This window comes from Lottia gigantea, assembly GCF_000327385.1.
Source record: "Lottia gigantea unplaced genomic scaffold LOTGIsca_65, whole genome shotgun sequence".
Classification (NCBI taxonomy): domain Eukaryota; kingdom Metazoa; phylum Mollusca; class Gastropoda; family Lottiidae; genus Lottia; species Lottia gigantea.
The window spans coordinates 210,650-227,664 of record NW_008710211.1 but is presented as its reverse complement, the minus strand read 5'-3'; the positions used below and the strand labels follow the sequence as shown (position 1 = coordinate 227,664).

The window sequence follows — 17,015 nt, the reverse complement described above, 5'->3', positions numbered from 1 at the left end:
GGATAGTCTATTTCTTTAATCAACATTGTACCATCGTGCTTGTTATAAACCTTTATCAGTATTGTAATTTGGTACACACCGTACATAGATGGAGATATACAAGTCCAAATGATTCCAATAGTCCCTTTCCAGTGGCCTGTCGCTGTCTCGTTCACGTATGTTACATCATTGTAAGCCACTGGTATCCCCCCATAGTGCAATCAAATGACTGAATATCTTGACCATTTCGAGTAAATCGAACAGAAAAATCATCTATATGTGTCGGAAATAGACAGCCACATAAGCCAAAGTTCCAGGAACTATAAAAAGTGTTCTGATACGGGGTTCCTCTTGCAGAAGATGGAACTTACCCATCCAATAATATTGTTTGTGTAGCAAATATAACATAAATTCAATAACCTCCTTGTTTAATTCTCGCATCCAAAGTGAATCTACATTTTCAGTCCTTCGTTTAGGTTCAGGTTTAGGTTTTGGTTTCTGTTTTGTGTCGTTTGTAGGTTTTACTGGTCCCACAGATAACATGTAACACTGATATATGCCGAAATCATCCTCGGTAACAGAGTAAATGCTCAGATTTGTGGTAACATTGACTCGGCTTTCAGAATAATTTGCAACTTCCCAAGTAATATAGCGGTTAGTTCCATTTACTACTTCTTCATTGTTCTTGAACCAACGTACGTGGCCAAATTCAGAAATGGTGCCATGGAACGACATTCCACATGAAAACATCGCATCCTCGCCAATATATCTTGTTTGGTTTCCAAGAATAAAGTGACCCTTTTCGGGAATAGGGTGATATACAGACCTTAATATATTTGTGTCAGTAATAATATACGTGAAACTCTGCTTCAACATCTTGGCGAAATCCTTGCCAAAAAAACAATCTGGACGGACCAATAAAACACTGCTCATGATAAAGATGACAAGAACAACGAATATGGTTGTTTTAAGCAAGTAACAACACATGCTGGAAATAAGCTTCTTCAACTTGTATCAATGTTGTTGTACCGAACATGGAATCCAAAACCTGTAATCGATTTTGAATTTGGATTAACTGTTAAAACTCGTGCATTAGTTTTATTCACTATTAAAGTGAGCGTAAATTACCATCAAAGATACCAATTATTTTACCCATATGGGGAGACTGGTAGACTGGGAAAACCTCTTTCGAATACTTTTAAGACGCTATTGGACTTGCAGTAAGCTCCCCTTAGCTCTGATTCAACTCAATGGAAAATAGATTTTTTTTTGTACTAACAGACCATGTACAGCGTGACATTTTCCACTGTCGACTCTTTTGCTCCGACTTGTATATGTGTCAAGGACACTGATTGCATCAATTTTTACATTCCAATTTTCAATCAGACGTCTGAGGTTCCTGTTATTCTACTAAAACTAAGTGTTTGATGACGTCACTAATGGCAAAATACGCTGTATCAAATCGCGATTAAACATTTATTCTTAGTGGAATTGAAGGAACCTCAGACGTTTGATTGAAAATTTATGCTACGGTGACTTACATATACAGTGGCTCACATACGACATAATTCATATATTCACTTTTAATTTTGAATTAAAAACATTTATTTTCACCTAGGTGAAAATTAATTTCGAACGAAAAACTTTAATTTTCACCTAGGTGATAATTAGGTGATAATTAGGTGATAATTCCTGTACTTTTGAATTAAAAACTTTCATTTTCACAGGTGAAGTTTTTAATTCATAAATAAAAAGTGAAATATGTTGTATGTGAGCCACCGTATGATACACATAAAGAAACCCTCTGTAGAATCCCTTTAAATTCGATTAAACTATCATAATTTACTCAAACCACTTGATTCAAGAAATGACGTACTACAATACTCCCAGCTCTTCAAGAGTTTAATAGATGTAGGCGCTGGCTTCGCCAAGTCCGTGGCTCTTTTGCAATTCCAAACTATGAAAGTGGCACTTCAGCTTATTTGATTTAGAGAATGCACCTGGCTAACAATTTTTTTTTGGTAAATGAATTTTCAAGGCGTAACTTACCTTTGTTTAGTTTCTCTATCGCTGTGTATATATATAACTATATTCTATTGGCTAGTTTGGATTGATTCTTCGGAAAACCTGTTTGGTTCCTTACTATAATTAGATAGTACTGAAGTAATGACATATACTCTCAGTATACCATTGGATAGTCAGAAACATCTGCATCTATTGAGCTGACAACTTTCAAAATAGCTTTCACAGGTTAGAATAGAGGCAGATGTTTCGGCCTAACCATTTGATAGTATAGCAATCAAGCCAACAGGTGTCATAATAATCGTTATATTTGATTTCATCTAAAGAGCTGATCAATACAATCAAACAAGTGGTTTAGAATATGTTTTGACTAGCGGTTAAATTAAAGATAAACAGTAAAATATTTTAACCGTGGTATTTCTATATCTCTATACAATTGATGTATCCAGAACAATTTTAACAGTGGTATTTCTATATCACACTACAATTAATGTATTGGGCATCGTTTTAACGGTGATATTTCTATATCGCTCTACAATTAATGTATTGAGCACTATTTCAACAGTGGTATTTCTATATCACTCTACAATTGATGTATTGAGCACCATTTTAACGGTGATATTTCTATATCGCTCTACAATTGATGTATTGAACACTATTCTAACAGTGGTATTTCTATATTGCTCTACAATTGATGTTTGAGCACTATTTTAACAGTGGTATTTCTATATCGCTCTTCAATTCATGTATTGAGCACTATTTCCACAGTGGTATTTCTATATCGCTTTTCAATTGATGTATTGAGCACTATTTTAATAGTGGTATTTCTATATCGCTCTTCAATTGATGTATTGAGCACTATTTTAATAGTGGTATTTCTATATAGCTCTACAATTTATGTATTGAGCTCTATTTTAACAGTGGTATTTCTATATAGCTCTACAATTGATGTATTGAGCACTATTTTAACAGTGGTATTTCTATATAGCTCTACAATTGATGTATTGAGCACTATTTTAATAGTGGTGTTTCTATATCGCTCTTCAATTGATGTATTGAGCACTATTTTAACAGTGGTGTTTCTATATCGCTCTACAATTGATGTATTGAGCACTATTTTAGCAGTGATATTTCTATATAGCTCTACAATTGATGTATTGAGTACTATTTTAACAGTGGTATTTCTAGATAGCTCTACAATTGATCTATTGAGCACTATTTTAACATTGGTATTTCTATATAGCTCTACAATTGATGTATTGAGCACTATTTTAACAGTGGTATTTCTATATAGCTCTACAATTGATGTATTGAGCACTATTTTAACAGTGATATTTCTATATTGCTCTACAATTGATGTATTGAGTACTATTTTAACAGTGGTATTTCTATATTGCTCTACAATTGATGTATTGAGCACTATTTTAACAGTGGTATTTCTATATTGCTCTACAATTGATGTATGGGCACCATTTTAACGGTGATATTTCTATATTGCTCTACAATTGATGTATTGAGCACTATTTTAATAGTGGTATTTCTATATCGCTCTTCAATTGACGTATTGAGCACTATTTTAACAGTGGTATTTCTATATCACTCTACAATTGATGTATTGAGCACTATTTTAACAGTGGTATTTCTATATCACTCTACAATTGATGTATTGAGCACTATTTTAATAGTGGTATTTCTATATCGCTCTTCAATTGATGTATTGAGCACTATTTTAATAGTGGTATTTCTATATCACTCTACAATTGATGTATTGAGCACTATTTTAACAGTGGTATTTCTATATCACTCTACAATTGATGTATTGAGCACTATTTTAATAGTGGTATTTCTATATCGCTCTTCAATTGATGTATTGAGCACTATTTTAATAGTGGTATTTCTATATCACTCTACAATTGATGTATTGAGCACTATTTTAACAGTGAAAATATTTTATTATTGTATAATATAATGTATATATTACTACCTAAGAGCAGTACTTTAACACGTTTTCCTATATATATTATAAATATATCTACATTTACTTACAATTGTACTTAGTATACTATACTTGCAATTTAATAGATTACGCTTTTTTCTGAATTAATAGAATGATCCAATTCTCTTTTCCTATTTTTTGTTGTTGCCACATTTATAATCCATCTAATTAAATTTAAATTGAAAGTACGTTTCTGATCAATAAGTGCGACTGTCTGGTCAAAATTAGCTCAAAGATAATAAATAGTTATTTATGTCTTAGAGAATGTCTCTCAGTCTATTGTTTTCCAAGACGCTTTTTTGCTCTAGAACTTTCAAATACATGTACATCGTTAGAACTTTATAATATCCAACACTATTCACTAGTAATATAGTTTCTTTTCCCAATGTTAACTTCTGTTTATTAGCAGTAATATTCTACCGACCTATAGTGATATCATTCTTGATATACTTAAATTCATATGAAATTCTTCTGGCTGGCTTTTGCAGGATTCGTGTGTATCCTAAATTTCTGAAGACTTGCATGATATAATGATACCTATTTTATATCAAAACATACAAAATATCAATATTCTATTAGGAGGGAACTGAAATAAATCTTAGTAATGATTAATATCGAATACTCCGCTCGCTATATCTGGAGCCTGACTGGCTGATATCAAATTCGAAACAGCAGGATATGTCAATTTGTCTAAGGATATTTTGATTATGAACACCCCCTTCCTCTAAATTGTAACATTCACTCCCTATATAAGTCGAAGATCTTAGTAATGAATTGTGTACAGATTATTGATAGAAAATGTTGTATCAGACACAGATACGCGCCTTAAATGAGGAAAAGATGATAGTAAACTACGGATAAAGAAGGGTCTTTAAGTAATATCAAACTTTTGCTGCACAATTTTCAAAACCAACCCCCCACACCTAATGTTTCTTAGAATAGAAACGTCACTGTTTGTGGACTTTGAAATTGTTTCTGGTGATATGACTTAAAAATATGGTAGGAAAATATCAATTTTGTTTAGAGAGTTCTTAAATGAGAAGCTTGCAGTGGCGATGTAGGACATCTCAATAGCTGATATATAGATATTTTGACGTCAATTACCATACCAAAGAGCGAACCAAGATGACTTTCAATAAATTTTGTGCGGTTTTTAACTAAAGAAATCAAACAGTTTATCGTTGATATTCGTACTGTAAATTCGCAGGGAATCAATTGGGATATCAAAACGTATATCGTCATTGACGTTCCACAGTAATTTACGTCTTGTTGATCTAGCGTGATACGGGACACGTGACACGCACTCTTAGTATGTGTTGCAGATTTTCGTAAATACTACTTTTTTAAGTCAATTTTCACAAGAATTGGCTGGACGAAATAGAAAAAAAAAAATAAAAAAAGCAAATTTAGCAAAATGGACGAAGATATAGAATTTTGGTGAAAATTTTTTTTGAAACTTGTGTAAAATTGATATTTTCCCCTAAATCAACTTCAAACTGCTGTTTCTCCGCAGCGCATGCAGATAAAAAATAAATTTGAAAATATTGAAAAAAAGCGATTTCAATTTCACTTTATAATATGTATAGCATGTCTTGGTGTGAATTTTACGGATTCTAATAGGAGCTAGTAAAGACGTCAAGCCATTTTGTCTTTTTAGACTTGCAAACACAATTCAAGTAATGTTACTACGGCAGCCGACGACAAACTCGCGTGTCCTACTTCACTATCGCGCCACCAAGTGACAGACTTAATGGTACCGGTACCTCATTCTTCAAATCCTTTGGTCAAAATTACTCCAACTAATCCTGTGGCAATTTTAATATAACATTATATTATATTGTATTTATATGTCTATATAATATACACACTTCGATCTTCACTTACAGCGCATAGTTAAGTCTTTTGTTTATTGTTTATTTTTCACTGTACTTAACAACCAGGCAAACATGCTTGTTAGATAGCATTGCACTATTGTCTGGATCAAATTGAACAATAATAGGGAATCAAACAGGTTTTTCTAAGAATTAGGGCCAGTTAGTCAACACAATAGTTGTTATTACACCATACACTATATAGAAAGACAGAGGGACTATGTTTAGGTAAGTTACGCCTTGTAAATACATGTACGTATACAAACATTTAATTAACTACCAAAAGTAAAATCCGAGTTGAAGAGCTACATCAGGTATTCAAAAAGATTGACCATGCTCTGACTCGCTTAAAACACTGGTCACATTCAAAAGTGGAGCCCAAATTTACAAGATATTTCCGACTTGGGTGCAATATCTTACAACTAAATGTCAGACAGGACCATGTCCATGTGTATTGGACACAATTCTGACCCATGTAATATAAAGAGTTGAAAAACCCCAGTCACAGAATTGCATCACGTCTTTAGATAAATACATTCAGTTCAATTATTAGTATCATAGATTAGGACGAATTTCTGTCAGTCAAAGTGATGTAACATAACATTGTCAAAACGTTATATAACGCATTTCTCTTCACCATTTTTTCAGAAAAAAAGTATATAGTCGGCAAAGTTGAAGGTTACTAACTTAGCCCACTAATCAAATGCCCTGTTTAATAAACTAGGTCTTCCACATGTGACGAATTCTGGAATAGACGCTACGGGTTTTTACTGTAATAGGCAAATTTCGAACCTTTTGCATTATTCATTGTACAGGGCGATATTCTTTTCCGTCGAATTCCGTCGAATTCGTTTACAAGTTGCTCAAGGAAGCTAAAGTTTGAGTATTAATAGTGTCCTAAAGCACCAGTTGTATGTTTTCTGGATCTGGATTTCACGAAAAATATCCTCGGATCATAACGAAAGAAGTGACCCACTCAAATCTGTATTTGATTTGACTTTGCTATCGTGTCACAATTTGCTGGAAGTTGGGCATCAGCTGTGAATCCCCTTATGTGTGTTTGTTTTACCAGTCAATTAAAAATAGTTTGACAGGCAAGGTAACGTAAATCCACATTGGCTGACAATTTAAATTAAATCTTCTTTAGGATGGCATAATAATAATAATGATAATAATAATAACTTTATTTTGACAACCCATTGAGATAGAAGTCTAATTTTCAATAGGTCCCAATAAACTATAAATTATATACAAGATTACAGAAAGAATAAAATCACAGAAAATAACATATAACATATATACATTTACAACGTAACATGGATGAGGATAGAAATTAGAAATCCACTATGATTCGCCACAAAACTACATATTATATACAAAGTAACATAAAGAATAAAAATACAGAAAATAACATAACACATATACATATTTACAACGTAAATAATAGATAAGAATAGAAATATGAAAATTTAAACACTATGTTTTCCCACTAAACTACAGATTATAAATACAGAAAATAACATAAAACATATATTTACAATGTAACATGGATGAGGAAAGACTTATGAAAATTTAAACACTGTGTTTCTAAGATTATATGATGGTATAAGTATTTTGAATAATGGTGCCGAAGGTGAATCAAGTTTTTCATCTAATATACTCCTTGCAGTGCGTTTAAAACCTCCAATTTAGATTTATTGGAATTACCCCAAACTGTAATAATCAAAAAATGGTAAAATATAACTATGATAAAACAATTTACGTAAGCTTAATGGAATGCATTTTTCAATTTGACTGAAAATTTTAGCACAGTTATTTTCGACAGTTTTTTAATTTGGAAATCCCATTCAAGATGGTGGTCAATTGTAAGGCCTAATAATGTAGTAACATTCTCTATCGCCATTTATAACTATAACATTATCCTCACACCAGGTTTTAATGTTTAGCAGATCATCTTGGAGGGTGGCATGAAGACAAAACACTCCAGAATTCACAGTTCTTGACTGATTTTGAAAGAAACCTGGTATGATTGTTTGTAATCACCCAAGGATAAACCCTATTGAAAATCACAAAATCGAAAAATAATTAGTATGAGTTATTGCCCTTGTTCTTGAAATGCTCGTAAACAAGCAATTATTTGATAAAACTTGGTGTGAGTGTTTGCTATCTCCAAAAAAAAACGCGTTCAATTTCAGTTTGTAAACACTCTAGAAGGTTCAATTATTGTCAGATTTTTGTGAAACTTGGTGTAAATGTTTTTTATCACCCAAGAATGAACCCTACCGAAAAACAGAAAAATCGAAAATTAATTAGTATGAGTTATTGCCCTTGTTCTTGAAAACGCGTTCAATTTTTAGCACGTAAACACTCTAGAAGGCACAATTCTTGACGGATTTCGACGAAATTTTGTGTGAATGTTTGATATCAACAAAATCAGTAGAATCGAAAATATTTTGTATGAATTATTGCCCTTGTTCATAAAAATGCGTTCAATTTTTTTTACCAGTATCGACACACAAAGTTCAATAGAAGTGTAAGACTGAAGGTTGAATATTTCATACTGGTAATTGTTAATGCCAAATATTTTTTATTTAAAATCAAAGCTGCCAGTGGGGGTATATTACCTTGCCTGGCAAGCTATCTAATGTATAGATAGAACCTATAGAAAGATGGTGCCTTCAGATAATTTGTAAGATTATTGTCTTATGGTTATTTTCCTTATTAACATATTAACATAATTAATTAAACAAAAAGTTTTATTGCAGTGCGTTCTATCGAACTTTATAATATGAATACAATTTGACGCACATTTTTTTCAACCGGAAATGACGTAGGACAAAACTGTTTTTTTGTCTTTTTTTAATTAACAGCTCTAATTTCGATCTGATTTTGATCAGACTTTTTAAGTTAACTGCTTTGAACTGAGTTCTACAGGTTAGCAATTTAAGAATTTCAGAATTTCGACTTTTGTCGCTGACTTTTTGATTTTCAAAATTTAGCTATTTTTTAACTTTTACAATTTAATTTCGACCAATCTGAAAATTTACAGTTAGATAGTCATTTTGATTGCGAAGTAAATTCAATTTTCATATTTTCGATATCACTTCCGGTTTTGACGTTATTCGCTTTTAAACTGAAAATTTCAACTTCCGGAATTTTGAAGATATTTGAAAAATTATTACCAAAACTTGTTACCCCTAATGAGATCTATCCGATGGTGTCTTAAGTTTTGCTGTGCAATGTCAACTTCCGGTTTTACAGCCATTTGAAAGCGATTTTTAATTTCAAAGAGCGGTGTCACGTGACCTAATTTACATATGACGAAATTTCTAATATATCTTTATTACGGGCTATTTCTTATTTCCAATGGTATATAACAATAGATATTTTGATCAAAATTGCGCTTTTTAAAATTTGAAAATTTTGAACTGACTTCTATTTGACATTTGCCGTAAAAATCTCAAGCCTTTAACATGAAAGTATGAATATCTCATGATCTAATATCTTTAGACGCTTGAAATTTTTAACATAGCTTAGCATTGTACACATTATAACAGATGTGACAAATATTTTGGGATGGGTGTGGCACATCCGGGCTAGATTCACATTTACCTTATATATTTGTTATTTATTTACTCGCAAAGTATGTAATTGTCACCTATAATATTTTGCAGGTTAATAGGTAACTAGTTTGGCCAATATGTGGTAAAGGTAAATCTGTCTGGGCTTTTTACTTTAAAAAAAGGAACAGGTTTTATAATTTACTAGATTTGCATTTTTCACCTTTAACATGAATGACCTTGAACTTTTCAAGGTCAAAGGTCTTGGATCTATAATGACAATTTATACTTTGATCTTTGATGTCTGACACCTACTTCCGGTTTTATAGGCTTCCAAAAACAGTTATTTTCAAAACTTTAAAGGCTCATATCTCGTAACCTTGACCTTTGGTGACTAGTGGTCTGACGAAAAGCCATTTCCATTTGATGAAATTTATCACATGGTGCCTTTGATTTTGTTGTACGATATCTAGATCCGTTTTTATAGCCATTTGAATATTGCGAATAAGACTATAACACAAGCCGATTGCCAGGAATACTCTTAAATGTTTGGAACATGGATTCCTATATTTCAATAATTCTAAATATGGACTGATCCAATCCACACAAAATAAAATCAATTCTAAAAATGAACTTTTTAATTTTTAGAAAAAATAATTAAAAAATGTATTAGAATTGTATCGTTGACCAGTGAAAGATTTTAAAAGAAACATAAGGGGTATATAACGTTGTAATGCAAGTGTAATAATTTGAAAGGAATGCTATGAAGTAACCTGTCGGCTCTAGTTATTATTGATTTTATAACATTGATAAAAATAGAATGGAAGTTAAAATTATAAGCGTTAGTTTTAAAAGAGATATAATGTTTAATAAAATTAAACTACCATTACCACTACCATTTTCTACCACCCACTGCATCAGTACAGTTTTATCTTGTTCACTCAGACCCTCCCTTGAACAGTTGATTACTGTGTAAATTTTGCGGAATATTTTGTGAATTGGGCAATTATCTACGTTAACGATTACCAAATCACATTTTAAACATGTCTTTAAAATACAGTTAATTTCAAAATCATTTTTAAGAGCAGTTTTTATATATTTGTTAGTGGCTATCACCAAACACTTCAGGCTTTTGTTAATAGAATTTGAAATTTCGGTAATTTCCACCCTTCCTGGAAGAACATCTTCTTGTCCACAAAAAACGTTTAAATCTAAAGGTTTGATTATTGGAAGTATATTTTGCTCAATAAATAATTTATCAGAGGAGGCACTTGAACTTGAAATATATAGATGATATTGAAGGTCTGGGTTAATCTGGATTCCAGCTAGTCCCTTCTTACCAGAAATTTTCATGACACAATAAAATTGAGATAGGGCGCTTATAAGGATAGCGACACTTAAAATGATAACAATGTTCCTGTTGATCACACTGTCATATAGGATGTTCTTATCAAAGATTGATACCACCGCAGAATAGATGTATTTGCAATTTTCAGGTTTCAGTTCCTCATTGGACCAGCAGCTCTCGTTATAAACAACCACTGCCCGATTTTTATTGTTGGATATATTTTCAGTGACGATTGAGTATTCTTTAGGTTTGATGTACACCTTGGTAGGATAGTCTATTTTTTCAATCCATGGAATGTTATCGTGCTTGTTATAAACCTTTCTCAGTATTGTAGTTTGGTACACACCGTACATAGATGGAGATATACAAGTCCAAATGATTCCAATACTTGCCTTCCAGGGGTCTTTTGATGTTTCGTTCATGTAGGTTACGTCATTGTAAGCTACCGTAATATCTGGAAAACTATATGCATAGGCACGAGCAGAGTAGGAACATTTGGTATCAAATGACTGAATATCTTGACCATTTCGTGTAAAATGAACAGAAAAATCATTTATTTCTCTGATGTGTCGAAAATGGACAGCCACAGAAACCAAAGTTCCAGGAACTATAAACATTGTTCTGTTTCGGGGTTTCTCTCGCAGTAGGTGGAACTCACCAACCCAATGGCGTTTGCGTAGCTTATGCAAACGTTCGATATCCTCCTTGCTGAATTCTGTCATCCGAAGCGAAGGAGAACTTTCACATTCGCTAAAACAGTCAATATTTCCAGTCCATCGTTTCGGTTTAGGTTTGCTTTTTTTGTTGCATTCAGCTTTTTCTGATCTCAAACTTATCATGTAACACTGATATATGCCGAAATCATCCTCGGTAACATTTGTAAATGGTCAGATTAGTGAAAACCTCGACATGGCTTTCAGAATATGTTACAATTTCCAATGTAATATAATGGTTAGTTCCATTTATTACCGCCTCATGGTTCTTGAGCCAACGAACATGGTTTAATTCCGAAATAGTCCCGATGAATGAAATTCCACATGAAAACATCGCTTCCAAAAATAAAGGGGGAACCCTTTTCAGGAAAAGGGTTATGTACAGACCTTAATATATCTTTGTCAGTAATAATATACGAGAAACTTTGCTTCAACATCTTGTCGAAATCCTTACCAAAATACCAATCTGGACGGACATATAAAACACTGCTCATGATAAAGATGACAAGAACAACGAATATGATTGTTTTAAGCAGATAACAACACATGCTGGAAATAAGCTTCTTCAACTTGTATCAATGTTGTTGTACCGAACATGGAATCCAAAACCTGTAATGATATCGATTTTGAATTTGGATTAACTGTTAGAACTAGTGGATGTTGTTCACTATTAAAGTGAGAGTAAATCATCATTAAAAATAAATACGCGTTCCAACTATTTTAGCCATTGCTTGTATGGGGACACTAGTAACTTCCCTAAAGCACCATGTCGATTCCTGGCCCAACGTCTGTTGTTCAAAAAAACACCAAATTACTTCGACCCTAATACTGTGTAATATATAATAACCAAAAGGACGTGAATCTATTTGTATTGGTATAGTGAGATTATACCTGTGTGTAATGACTATGTTTATTACAAATAATAGAGGTTTACTTGCCTTTGTATGATATTTATAGCTTCTGATCCACACTATGCAGTTTTTGAATTTAAAAAAAAAACCAACATGTTTAGTCACTATTGGAGACATCGTCAAAACCAAACTGCATTTATTTCCCACGTCATATTTCGGTGAAGTTTTTCTTAAATCATTGTACAGACAGAGAGGCTATTAATTTTAGTAATATACGACGAATACAATACGATTATTTAAACCATTTTAACGCCTCTATACTCTAAGTTAGGCATTTGCTAACCTTTTTTCACAGTTTCCTTTTGCTATTCTTACAAAAAGGCCCCTCAGACTCGCATCACAAAATGACACACATGGCTGAAAATCTGGGTTTTGATTAGACAATTTTTATTGAGTCAAAAACACATGATAAAATATAGCATGACACGACAAGATGTAGAAGAGAAATTCATCTTAATTTGCGTTTGACTCAGATGACTACCTACATTAAAGTCGAAATCAAATATTTAAAGACGGAATGGCATTCTGCGCTTTGTCAACCACCGCTTATGAAGGGTCTTCATATCTTACATGATTTTTGTACATATATCACACACCAATTTGCCTATAACACGTCGACACGATAATCCCGGAGGTCTTTAAGATACTAAATCGAAGCCTGACTCCAAGACCCCACTTGCGACAGGTGTTTCAAGCGAAACAGAGATTCTCTCGCTTTTTATACACATGATATCATTCTACGACTAGGATTTTACCTTTAAGAGAGTCCGCATATTTTATTTGGTAACTTACCTATGCAGAGTTTCCCTATTGTTATATGTATGTATTGCCTATTTTGTTGACTACCTGGTTTTAATTCTGAGAAATATATTATTCTATATCATTAACGTAAGTATTATTTTTATCAACTTTACTTGATTTGATCTGATAGGTCAATCCAATTAAACATGTGGTTGTCAAGTACAACAAGTAAACATTTAACAACATGTTAAAGAAACAGATGTGCAATTTTGGGGGGTTGATTTTAGTCTTTAATGTATGTAAATAGTCTCCCGAAGTACTAGAAACGTAATATAATTCCTTTAAAAAAACTTCAAATTGTTTTACTGATATATTATTTTTAAAGTTATAGTTTGTACACGAGAGTTGCTTCCCATTAGTATATGTTTGTTCAGCTTTTATAGTTTTGACGAGTGAAGATGGTAAAAACGGCATGCAACACAGATTTGGGGACAATTGATCTAAGGTAGCTTCAACACTGTTTCTATGCTCACCTCGTGGATTTTGTCGGGTTTTGGCCTATGACTGATGTACAGGGATATTGATAGGAACATGTATCTGAACTCTAGTGTTCTATTCTTATATACAGATTCATTTGTAGATTAGATGAATTTCCCCATGACGCCAAACTGGATTTTTCATGTTGATAGGAACATGTGAAATTATCATTTTGTAAATAATTTTTATTTTTATTGGTTGTTATTTCTTTTTGTTTTTTCCATTTTTCTGTAGATCTTCAGTAGTGAATGGATTGGATAAAGGTAAAGACAGAATACCTCTCTGTGTTAGTAGTGGACAATGCGATAGTTTCTTTGCGTTTTTAAGCACGATCCAGTTATCAAAATCACTACCGTTATGAGAAAATCAATGTTAATCTTTTTCTATCATATTCACCTAAATATTTAGCATTTGATCTATACAATCTTTACCCACAAATATTTCTACTGTATTCATTAGTTGATTATAAAAAATTTCTGGAATATTATCGGTAGGATTTAAATCTGGACAGCTACGTTTTATTCTGTCTAACATTTTTCTTTGTTTTTCCAAATTAACTAAAGTACAGGAATAAGGAACTGCTTTGCGCTTTCGTTTTCTGTATAAGTCTCATAATCGCACGCAAACAAAGTATCATCACTCATACTTGAAAACACGTTTAGTTTTAGAGGTGATACTTTTGTTACGGCATTATCATCGCTACAGGTCCATACTTGTTCATAATTATCTTCTATTTCTGTAATACCTGAACTTTTTTTATTTCTTTTATAAGACAGAAATGCGAGTTATTTAAGTAAAAAAACCAATCTAATGGATCGTATACTTCTCTGGGATATAAATGTCTATTTTTGGGATTGTAAATTTGAAACGAAGCATTAAATTTCGTATTGAATTCATTAATTATTTTTCCTGTAAAATACCAATCAGAGCAATCAGATTTTTCTTCCACATTTCTAAAGATATTACGAAAAGTTTTGGCATTGAATCCACGAAGACTCATAAATTGTTTGTGCATTCCATCCTGAATTATTTTTCCATCTATTTCAATTTGACCTTGAAATGTTGAATATTTATCAGAAACAGCCTTGATAAGATTGGAAAATAGGGTGTTTTCTACGAATGATTCATCGTCTATAAGTTCGATACTTTTCATATTTTTACTATATACTTTTTTATTTTTTAGCATATTTTTTTAACTTGAACTCAGTCACTAGAACACTGTGAACACTGTTGTTATTTGAACCGAGACTTATCCTTATCTACTGTACCGATACCCGTTTCGGCTCGGCGGGTACTCACCTGTTTGTACTTTGTTGGAATAAAGTATATTTTGTTGTCAAATGTGAATTATATATGTCTCTTTGTCCTATATCTTGGTGTCTGCGGATAACAGAATGCATATAGTTGGGACAATTATTGGAAGCATTAATCCACCAGTTACGGCTGTTGCCACCGTTATCCCTATTGTTAAAACTGTGCTTAATGTTTTGAAAACAGAATCAATTCTACTCCACGTTTTCTTACATTTATTGTATTGTTTTAGTTTTGCTTTCAACTCATTTTGTTTGTCTATCATGACGTATTGTTGTCTACTACTTTCAAACATTTCCATTTTTAGGTAATTAAATTGAGTGAACTTCTGATATTTCTTCTTTCGAATCATTAATCTGGTTTAGATGAACTAAAAATTTGGGTTTTTCGATATTGATGTTTATCTTACATGAACAAGTATACATACCAATAACTTCTCTACTATCTTTATGTTTAAGCATTGATGAAAATATCACATATTTTTGCTCTTGTTGACTTTATGAATATCAATTGAGTTAAATAAATCAGCATAATGAGTAATCCCTGCTATGTCTTGTGAACTATTAACAAAATATAGTTTTACATATTCTGAGTTTTGTTCACTACATTGACCAATTGTTTTTGAATAAAACTTATTAAACCTGCTTCCTCTTGCTGTAGTTTAGTATCATTAATAACAATTTTATTATTTAGTTGACGTTTGAAGAATCTTTTTACTTATTTTATCTTCTAAATGGTTTTTATTTACTTCAATTGAATTTATTTGATCCAGTAAATATTTCTTGTGAACAGCATCATTATCATTTTCCGGAGATTTTAAATTAGTTTAAATTGTTCATATCCAAATCACCTTGAAGAGTGTCTCCGATTTGATCCACAAAGTAAGGTGTTGCTTTATTTATCCATGCTGTAGTGTTAGGTCTTTTAGTATCTAAAGGTAAAGAATCTAAACCAAACTCATTTGCCATTTTCATTAAGTTAAATTTATTATAATTTCTTCAAACTGTTTTCCTAAACTCAACTGATATAAAACCCAAAGTGAAAGCTGTCCACAAAACTTTTGTTCTGGCATCTGAAATGTAGAATTATTAATTGGTCGTTTTGTCAATTTCAATATCTCTTCAGTTGGTTCTAATCCAAAAGAATCAAATAAATAAAAATTATTTAAATAGTCTTTGTATAAATCAGAATGGTGAACTCCTTTTTGATCGGAAGTATAAATATTTGTTATAGCATAAAATTTACCTTATTTATTTTTGAGTTCATTTATTTCATCTCTCATACAATAATAAAACGGTGATATATTTAAATCATTCGCCCAACTGCAGTTGTATCAGTTCCATATTTATCGAGAAAGCTATTCATTTTTAAAAGTCAGTTTTTTGACGTTCGTTTTGATAAAACCTACCAATGATTTGATCGATTAATTCATATGTCGGAGGTGATGTGGTATTTACTATATCTACGATGAATATTTCGTTTGTCCAATAATTAACGTAACTTTTTCGAATTTACTTTTATACTTGAAAATACGAACTCGGTCTCCAACTTTAAACTTTTCCTTAACGTGCATATCTTTTATTTCATTTTCAAAATTATGAAGGGTAGAAAAGACATTAGTACTATTAAATCTCTCAATAACTACGGCCTTACCTTCGTTGTGAGTACTGTAAATTTCAAACCCAAGTGATTTTACATTTCTGTTATAAAGCTCTGTTCCAGCATCAACCCATAATTGCTTTGTTTTCGAAATGACTTTTTTTTTTTTTTTTTTTTTTACTTCTGGTCACGCTCCCCCAGCCAAAACTGCACATACCACAGGTTATCTGACACCATTATCTCTTATATCTTGCATGTCGCTATTGTTTAAATGTAAAATGACGCATCTTTGCCCAACGAAAATGACGTAAGACGTTAACCGTTCATTTCAAATACCTACTCTAATTCTGAATGTTTTTTGATAATATTTTTTGTTCTGTTCATTACTTTGAACTAATGTCTAAGACGCCATCTTGATATGATTAAT

The 17,015-nt window shown here is 32.1% G+C and overlaps 1 protein-coding gene across 1 annotated transcript; it reads right to left on the bottom strand.

Annotated features, from left to right (window-relative positions):
- Positions 1 to 10,226: 10,226 nt before the first annotated feature.
- LOTGIDRAFT_167289 (hypothetical protein) lies at positions 10,227 to 11,615 on the bottom strand (the record flags this gene model as incomplete). The annotated part of the gene is made up of 1 exon (XM_009064770.1): positions 10,227 to 11,615. One exon carries the CDS (start codon positions 11,613 to 11,615, stop codon positions 10,227 to 10,229), a length of 1,389 nt encoding a protein of 462 aa, XP_009063018.1.
- Positions 11,616 to 17,015: the final 5,400 nt, after the last annotated feature.